The sequence below is a fragment of the Pistacia vera genome, unplaced genomic scaffold, assembly GCF_008641045.1.
Source record: "Pistacia vera cultivar Batoury unplaced genomic scaffold, PisVer_v2 Contig1208, whole genome shotgun sequence".
NCBI classification, from domain to species: domain Eukaryota; kingdom Viridiplantae; phylum Streptophyta; class Magnoliopsida; order Sapindales; family Anacardiaceae; genus Pistacia; species Pistacia vera.
Window position 1 is genome coordinate 187,389 of NW_022195258.1, and position 9,368 is coordinate 196,756.

At 31.5% G+C, this 9,368-nt stretch overlaps 1 protein-coding gene across 1 annotated transcript; it reads left to right on the forward strand.

Moving 5' to 3' along the window:
* Positions 1 to 773: 773 nt before the first annotated feature.
* LOC116112922 (aldehyde dehydrogenase family 3 member I1, chloroplastic-like) lies at positions 774 to 6,735 on the forward strand. Its single transcript, XM_031399054.1, has 12 exons — positions 774 to 801; positions 1,802 to 1,923; positions 2,277 to 2,524; positions 2,914 to 2,982; positions 3,070 to 3,166; positions 4,129 to 4,335; positions 4,810 to 4,925; positions 5,005 to 5,109; positions 5,186 to 5,358; positions 5,461 to 5,551; positions 5,779 to 5,928; positions 6,496 to 6,735. The coding sequence occupies exons 3-12, from the start codon at positions 2,300 to 2,302 to the stop codon at positions 6,733 to 6,735; spliced, it is 1,473 nt and encodes a 490-aa protein (XP_031254914.1). The 5' UTR covers positions 774 to 801; positions 1,802 to 1,923; positions 2,277 to 2,299.
* The last annotated feature ends 2,633 nt before the right edge of the window (positions 6,736 to 9,368 follow it).

Consider the following 9,368-nt stretch of genomic DNA (forward strand, 5'->3'; position numbering starts at 1 on the left):
AACTCTTGCCCTCTCTTGTTCCGCCAATAGAATGTCTTCCGTCGATGCTGTCTCCTCTCCTGGTAGAGCAATTTCAGTCATCGGAAGTTACTCCACCACAACTTCTTATTCTCCATTTTTGGTAGACCCAATGGTGCCTACAATTTGGGGAGTAGATGAGTTTTTTTCTGTTTCTTTAAGGATCTCAGCCATTATAACTTAATCAGGAATGGCAAGGAATGACAAATATGCAAAGAGCAAAGAAATTGAGAAATTGCAGAAAATTGGAAGAAAAAACGAGAGAGAGAAAGGTGTTTGAATCCTGTTGTGAGAAAGAGAAGCTGAGAGAAATGTGTTTTGCCATTCAAATTTTAAATCAACCTCTCTTTATTATACTCTAACCCACAAATGTTTAAATCTTTTCACCCTAATCCTTTTTACTGCTTTAATTACAGTTAAGTGTGCCATATCATATTTTCTAACCCAAAAAAAAATCAAAAAGATTTTCATGACCATTTTGTTAAATGAAAACTTAGGATGGCCAAGCAGCTAAATTTTCTCCTGATTTATTGTCCCCACTCAGCATATTGTCTCTGGATAAATTTTGAAGGGTCAGAAAATTCTCAAGAAGGTTTTTGTTTTTTTCCCTCAACTGTTTATCTCCATGCACCGCACTCACCTATCCATCAACATCAATCAACTCAAGGGAGAAAGTGATGCACAAGTTACAGAACTTTAAAAGCTTTTAAGGAGATTATATGACCCTGCAAAACCTCTCACCACCATGGGAACCCTCTCTGTTCTGCCTTTTCAACATTGCAGGTACACGACTTTTCCCTTTTCTTCTTCTTAAATTCAACTTCCAAAGTTTCGTGACTTCTTATATATCACTACTTGATATATTGTTCATTAAACGAGGTGTTTAGTTTGTTGAATATTTTTGTGCTTTCTTTTCTGGGGACGATTTGCTTTTTTATTTACTCTTACCAAATTTAGAATTAATGTAAAAAATCACAAAGTTTCATCACAGAAATCACTTTGGTTTTCGGATTAAATCATAAGCTTTTCGAGATTAAAAATAGCTTTGTAAACGTTAAGTGATAGGTAAGATACAGAAAAATCACTTATAAAAATTTAATAATTCATTCAAGAATTATGGCAGTAAGATTAAGAAAAAAAAAAATTAACAGAAAGTCAAAGAGGAAATATGGCCTTCCGCCTGCCGGCCCTAATAATTTATTTGAGTGAATGGTGGACTGCAGTACTGAACCAGGGTGAGTGGGTGCTATGCACCCTGAATTCCATTTTTTTTTTTAACAAAAATTTAGTGGAGCACCTTTAAGTTTTAAAGTGTCACCCAGGCCCCTATTGCTGATAACGTCTCATTCCCTTTAATAATTCTGTATGGAAGGACTCTTCAGTCCTGAATATGTGTCATTTATTATTTCCATAATGGTTGTTTATGATAGTATAATGTCCTTCCTTATTTTTAAAATATTATGAAACCTATTTATAGTTTATTGCCATGGTTGTATTCATAATAAATTTACTTATTTATTATGTAACTTAATCTGTCATTAATTAGTACTAGTAGTGGTATTTGATCAAAGACAGAGATGATCTTTGTATAAACATCTTGGTGATGCTTTTGTTAAACTCACGGGTGGTTTTTAATGTCCAATAATTTATGTTAATTTTTTTTTTAAATAGAATATTTAATTAAATTGTAATTAATTTAAATTGTAATTAATTTAACTTGTAACATAATAGTTTTTTAATTAATTTGCATACCACTAGCGTTTCTCATTATTTGAAGTTGCAGTAGTGTTGGTGGGGCTAGCAGCTTCAACAAATCATTCATATATTGTTACACTACAAAACCAACTTTCAGTTCAACTCTTCGCTTCAAGAATTGCACTCAGTTTCCTCTTTATACTCATGCTGGTAATATGTTTACACTTTATGCAAGTAGATGGGAGTGTGGATGTTTGAAAAATGGGGACATTTTTATTTAAAAATTTTTGTATCTATATATATGTGTGTAAAAAATTGTTAAGTACAAACCTACAATCTTAACTTAAAGTGTGGTTAATAAACAATTTAAAAGCATACTTACATTTCTTAGCTATGATATTTGCATTTTGTTAAGCTGGTGAACCTTTTGCAGTCTGTAGTAAGCATTTTTACATTGTGAACATCGGCATCTGAAATTTGTATATATATAATTGCTGTTATTTTTAATTGTTCTATTTTTTTAATTTGTTATGAACTTTCATATATGTGTTGCATATTCGAAGTTTGTTCAGTGACACTATCAGAAATGACCACGGAACAGAGAGAAAGAGAAAGATTTGATGTAGAAAAAGCTGGGTTGTTGATGAAGGAGCTTCGAACGAGCTTTAATTCAGGAAAGACAAAGAGTTATGAGTGGAGAATATCGCAGTTACAGAGTATTGCTAAGATGATTGAAGAAAATGAGAGGGAGATTATTCAAGCTCTTTTTGAGGACCTCTCCAAGCCCCAATTTGAATCCTTTGTATCTGAGGTTAATTTTATCATCTCTCTTTTTGTCCATATGAATTGTAATCTACCAGTTATACAACTTCTTTTATATGTCACAAATCTGGCTTATTGTCATGGACCCAGAGGAACCATGTGGCCTTAGAGCTCAACTTTTGGAAGTTGATTCTAAGCCTAAGAACGCACACAACTAGTCAAGAAAGTAGGAACACAAAAATAATTATATATCCTACTAAAATATACTTATTATAAGCTTTACAGATATATGGCATCAACATTTCGAATTTGGATATCCATGTAATCCAAGTACTATTTGTTGAAGCATCTATGTATATATATGCTTTAAGTAAGAATTTGTTCTCTTCTTTGATCAATCTTTTGTTTAATATTTAGTATGTACGCTCTGTCGTGCAGATTTCAATGACAAAAGGCTCATGTAAGCTGGCTCTTAAAGAATTGAAATCTTGGATGAAGCCAGAGAAGGTAATCACTGTTGCAGCCACAAGTTTTGTTATAACCAATGATGAGAATTAAGTCTGTTATTTAACTAATGCAACATTAACTTTTCAGGCGAAAACTTCAATGACAACATATCCGTCTTCAGCAGAAATTGTATCAGAACCCCTAGGAGTCGTGTTGGTCATCTCAACTTGGAATTACCCCTTCTGTATGCAACTTATTGTCAGCTTTAACATGATTCATGTTAACTTACATTGAGCTTAACTTGCATACAGTTATAATCGGCTTTGACATTGTTTATATTATGATACATTGAAAATAACATGCTTTCAAATTATTAGTAAGTTTACAATGGACACATTTTCCGTACTTCTCAGCATAAAAGCTTAATGAACACATTTTCAAATTGTTATAACATAGGTCCACCCATGATATCATTTGTTTGCCATGGTGGTTGGGGTAGCTTAACACTCGGCTAATCATCTTCCCTTCCCTTCATCACTGATTTATTAGGATTTTTTTTTTTTTTTTTATTATATCTTATCATGTCAATAATTCAAATTTTCCTAATCCTTACTTTGACCTGTAGATAATGCAATCAGAGCCCCATAAATATACTTCATGTCAATACATATGTACCCATGAGTTTTTTTAAATTAAATGTAGAAGCTAATATTGATCTTCCCATTATCAAGAATGATTTTGCTTCCAGGAAGAAAAAACTACACTGACGGGATGAATAAGTTTCCCACACACTGCTGCAACTAGCCTGATTTTATATATCTCTATGCTCAGCATTGGAGTCACATACAGGCCTGGGGGCATGAACCCCATGCCTGGAAGTGTCTTCTCACACAGATTTTTTTTTTTTTTTTTTTCTCTCTAAATTAATAATTCTGAAGCAAATGATTTTCTTATGAAAATAGCCACCCCAAAATTATTTACCCACTAGGAGTATTCATTGAATAAATGGCATTGTTTCAAATATGGTATAGTTTTCATCATCTCAGTGAAAATATGAGATCCATGACATATATTCGCTTAAAATCATCGAGGTTTTTGTTGTATCGTCTTATCTAAGTTCACTGTCTTTGTTTTCTCTAAATCAAATTATTTTCATGTGGACTATGTATTTTTTCTTCAATAACACATTGAAAATCTATCTTCCAGTGCTGTCTCTTGATCCAGTCATTGGAGCTATTGCAGCTGGTAATGCTGTTGTCCTTAAGCCATCAGAAGTTGCTCCAGCCTCATCATCGCTGCTCGCAAAATTATTAGAGGAATATGTAGATAAATCCTCCGTGAGAGTTGTCGAGGGGGCTATTGCTGAAACATCTGCATTGTTAGAGCAGAAGTGGGATAAAATTTTCTTTACAGGTTTCTCCCTTCAATTTTCTTTTTCTATATTGCCTATAATGGATTCAACAGTATTTACTGTCTTCCACAATTTAGAGATTGGTGTGAATATGACACATATGAACTTCAACATAATAATGCCTCTACCATAGTGAAACATATAAATAGTTTCAAGAACTTCAGCTTCCCTTGTAAAACAAACTTGTAGAGGACATGCTTTCTGCTATTGATACATTGAAAACATTTCAATTCCAATTCAAAAAGTCTCATATCTTGTTTAGTTTCTGTAGTTTACTTAGAACCTGGCGGTGGACCTCACATTATCATTGTACTTATAATATTATGAAGTCAATAAGATGCTCCAAGTATTTTAAAGTTCTGCTATAGACTATAACTTTCCATACAATATCTAATTAATGCCCAAGTCTGTATATGATGTGATGCTTCTTTCATAGTAGCTTTAGCTCTTGTGTTTAAAACTTGAAATTTGTCCAGGCGGTACAAGAGTAGGACGCATTGTGATGGCTTCTGCAGCAAAGCACCTTACACCTGTAATCCTGGAACTTGGAGGAAAGTGCCCCGCTGTTGTTGATTCAAAGATTAATTTACAAGTAATAATCTTTCATACTAAAAAAAAAAATGCATCGTTTGATTTTACAATATGGATCTGATTATCATAATTCTGTTAAGGTTACTGCAAGGAGGATTATAGCAGGCAAGTGGATGGCCAATGGCGGGCAAACTTGCATTGCTGTTGATTATGTCATAACAACAAAAGAATTTGCTCCGAATTTGGTAAGATTGTCTCAAAAGAACAAGAAAATCATGTTTGTTTGAAGGGATATTTCCTTGATTCATGCCTTTTCAATAGATAGATGCTCTAAGAAATGAACTGAAGGAATTTTTTGGGAAGTATCCAATGGAATCAAAAGATCTATCTCGCATTGTGAACCCATTCCACTTTAGACGTCTGGCAAGTCTCTTGGATGAGAACAAGGTCTCTGATAAGATTGTTTATGGAGGCCAAAAGGATGAAAACCAATTGTGAGTTCGATAGCCTGGCTCCCATTTCTTTGTTTTTTAGATTTTATCCTATTTCAATATTCCTGATAAATGTGGATTGCATCTATTGTTTTGATGTTTCAGAAGGATAGCTCCAACCATATTGTTGGATGTTCCAGAAGAGTCCATGCTAATGAAGGAAGAGATCTTTGGGCCATTACTACCCATTGTCACGGTGAATGCCACATCAAGTGTATATATTTGCGCCTGATTCAGAAGATTTGCCCTTTGTGCACGTGCTCATATTCAGTTTTTCCAAAGTTAGCATGCTATCATTCAATTGCTACAAAGTTTTTTTGCTATTTCTCCTTAATCTTCTATACTAATATAAAATGAATGCTGCTTGTTGGTGAGTCATAGGTAACTGGTACGTAATTTATGTCTCTTCTGATGTGTTAAAAGGTTGAAAATATAGAAGACAGCTTCAATGTGATTAACTCAAAATCAAAGCCTCTTGCCGCATATCTCTTCACTGATGATGAGCAGCTGAAGAAAGACTTTGTAAAGAACATATCCGCTGGGGCACTTCTCGTCAATGATGCTATCATTCATGTGATTTTTCTATACCCCAAACTCATAGTAACACATGCCAACCACTCTGCATAAAAGTTTATGTCACCAGTGTCACATAAGTAGTTGCTTTCAAAACTTTACTTAATAATCTCAACTCATGACCTCATTCAACTTCTCCCAAAATTCAGATCCGTGCATTGAAAACACCCATTTCTATAATTGTTTTATAGGCTTTCTGCTCAAATTATATAATGAAAGGCAGATATCATTTGAAGTTTTTCTTAATCATTTATTAGGGGTTCAGCATATAGCATAAATAATTCGTGTTGATGTACATACATACATTTTTTTGCACAGATACATTAATGATGGTTTTAAGTAATTGAGAAATCAATAGTACTATATTTACAAAGAACTCTTACAAAGATTTTCATACAAAGTGAGGTGGCAAAAAATGAATGGAAGAGTGAAACAAAAAATTAAACTTATTATAATCACTTTTCTATTCATTTTTTGTCATATCATTTTGTATGAGATCTTTGTAAGATTTCTTTGTAAGTGTAGTATTACTCTTGAGAAATTCATGTTGCATGACAAATTGTGCAGACGACGGTTTCCTCCTTACCCTTTGGCGGAGTGGGAGAGAGCGGAATGGGATCGTACCATGGTAAATTTTCATTTGATGCATTTAGTCACAAGAAGGGAGTGCTGTACAGAAGTTTTGCAGGAGATTCAAGCGCAAGGTATCCACCATACACACCCGAAAAGGAAAGATTATTGAAGGCCTTGATGAGTGGTAACATATTAGGCATAATTCTTGCTTTGATTGGATGGTCTAAAGATTGATTTATTTGTATTTAAGCGTAAACTTATGTTAATTAAAGTTGTTAATATATATACAGTAAAACTTCTTTATAGTGATACTCTATATATGACTAAACTCTACATAGTCATAAAAAATTATATTCCCAATTCGGAATAGTTATAAATAAAAATAAATTCTACATTGTAATAAATTATAATTTTTCTAATTTCCGTCTTAAGGAAAGTTGCCTCCACATAGTAATAATTATCTATATATTGCAAAAAAAAAAAATATATGGTATGTTACGTTAAAGGTTTAAAATGAAATAAAATATTTATTTGAAGTTGTTTGGGACAATAATTTATGCTTTAGAGTTGTTATTACATTTTTTAACTTGCGGGTACATTACCTAGCATGAACATTTTCTTGTTAAAGCTAAAATATTTTTAGTTTTCAAGCATGTTTAGAGCTTCTTGACATGAAATTTTTTGTATTTCCATACTTTATCCTCATAATTATTTCATTTCTCTTCTTGTTTAATTATAAAAATGATTTCTTCTTTTGTTAAAGCATATATGACTTGTTACTTATTTGGATGATTAAGGAAGATATTAATAGTCATTCGATTAGTGTAGTGAAGTTATCGAATCTGATCACTCAATTTTACAATGAATCTTTGATTCTTCTCATCCACTTCATTTGTAACTTGCAATTCATCGACATTGGGGGTTCTAATTTTGTAATGCTTAAAACAATTAACAATTGTCTATGACTTTACATCAGTTGTCATGCAGCAATTGTATTTATAATTCTATCAAAGATAATTATCTTTGTTGGTTTCAAAACACGATCTTCTATTCATTTCAAAAGTAGACAATTAAAGCGCTGAATTAAAACCTTAATATTATTAAAACATGAATTGAAATTATAATATTGTACGATTAAAACATGAATTTTGAAATAATAAATTTTTTTAACTACATTTCTATTAAGTTATAACTTTCTTATAATAATAAAATTAGTTAGTTCCACCATTATGACTATAGAGAGGTTACCTGTATATACACAAGTCTTGGATTCAATGAGACAGCTTCTTGAGCTGTTTTAGGAATGATAGCCATTACACAATTACCAAATACATCAATTTATTTGACCCTACTTCTAAAGAACGCCTCATGATAAGAACTTTTAAAATTATTATAATATCTAAAGAAGATGCCGCATGTATTTCCAAATCAATTTTATTTATTTATTTATTAAAATGTTAATAACTTATATCATACTTTATTAATCTTTATTTTCTGTGGATTTATATAACAATCTCTTAATATTTTGTTTTAAAAAATCCTATTTTCAGATCAAATTACAATATAACTGTAAAAAATCTACTAATAATATATTTGTTCATTCAACACCATAGAAGTAATTTTGAAAACTTTTAACATACTGGATGCATAAGTTATTCATCAAAAAATACATTAATTTTCTTTCTTAGCACAATAAAAAAGAAAAAGAAATTTTAAATAACGTAGAATAAAAATTAGAGTTAAAAGATCGTAATAATTCTATATCTTTGTCTTATCTAATAATTTTTAGGGAGACTAAATTATAATTAAAAAGAAAGAAGAATAATAAAAGGATAGAGCAATGGAATCACCCTTTTGAAAATCTATAGGGTGTGTTTGTTTTTCAGGATTGCGTTCTATTGCATTGCATTAAGTCATTAAACAGTAGCTCTACGTTGTTTTTTCACTTTCAGTCAAGTGTTTGGCTGCAAATTTATGCAGTACTAGTTTAAGAAATATAGTCCCCTACCCACCCTTGGGTTTACTCAAGACTGTTTATTTAGAAATATTTTCATTCACTTTTTTTTTTTTTTTTTTTTTTTTTAACAATAACCTATTTTCATTGAATAATAATTTAATATTAGATTTAAATATTTAATATAATATTTTTTTTTTAATTTTCAAACTTTTTAGTTAAAATATTGGATATTATTTTTTTAAGTTTTTAAAAAATATTTCAATAATTTATTTTTTACATAATTATATTTTTTATTTAAATAAGTTATATATTTATTCAATATCACGCCAAACACATGACAGTTTAAATTTAATCAATTCTAGAGGTGGAACAAATGGGTCGGGCTTGACCCGCCCCTGCATTAAAGAGGGTTCAACCCATACCGCATATAAGGCGCATGCAACCCTTGGGCGGGCCGGGTTGTTATATGGCAACCCGACGACCCGGCAGGTTGCTTTTTTAATTTTTTAAAAGAACCCGACGGGTTGTTAATGTGGAAAGTGTGTGCAAATTCCTAGCAGCGCATGAGAGAATCTCTTTGAGAAATTGTCTGATAAAGTGACCAGAAAGTGCATGAATTCAAAAAGACTCACATGTGACATACTGACATGTTATCAAGCTTAATGAGATACAACCTCTTAAATCAATGACATTTTGACACGTAACCAACATGATAACATGTCACATAAAAAATTCATGCCTCATTGGTTAAAAAGTGTCTTAAATCTTTGCCTTTTAAAATTTTTTAAATAAATAAACTACCATAAAAGGAAAAAAGTAATTATTGTTATTAAATGAATAAAGCAAATGAAATTAATTATCACATATAATAACTAAATGACAATTAAAACTAGATAAATATAATTATGGA

What these genes read in the sequence shown, in the direction of transcription:
- LOC116112922 (XM_031399054.1), top strand. Translation starts at nt 2,300, where the DNA reads ATGACCACGGAACAGAGAGAAAGAGAAAGATTTGATGTAGAAAAAGCT. An exon ending in TTGAATCCTTTGTATCTGAG is followed by an intron (nt 2,525 to 2,913) that starts GTTAATTTTATC and finishes TCTGTCGTGCAG; the next exon opens with ATTTCAATGACAAAAGGCTC. An exon ending in CTTGGATGAAGCCAGAGAAG is followed by an intron (nt 2,983 to 3,069) that starts GTAATCACTGTT and finishes TTAACTTTTCAG; the next exon opens with GCGAAAACTTCAATGACAAC.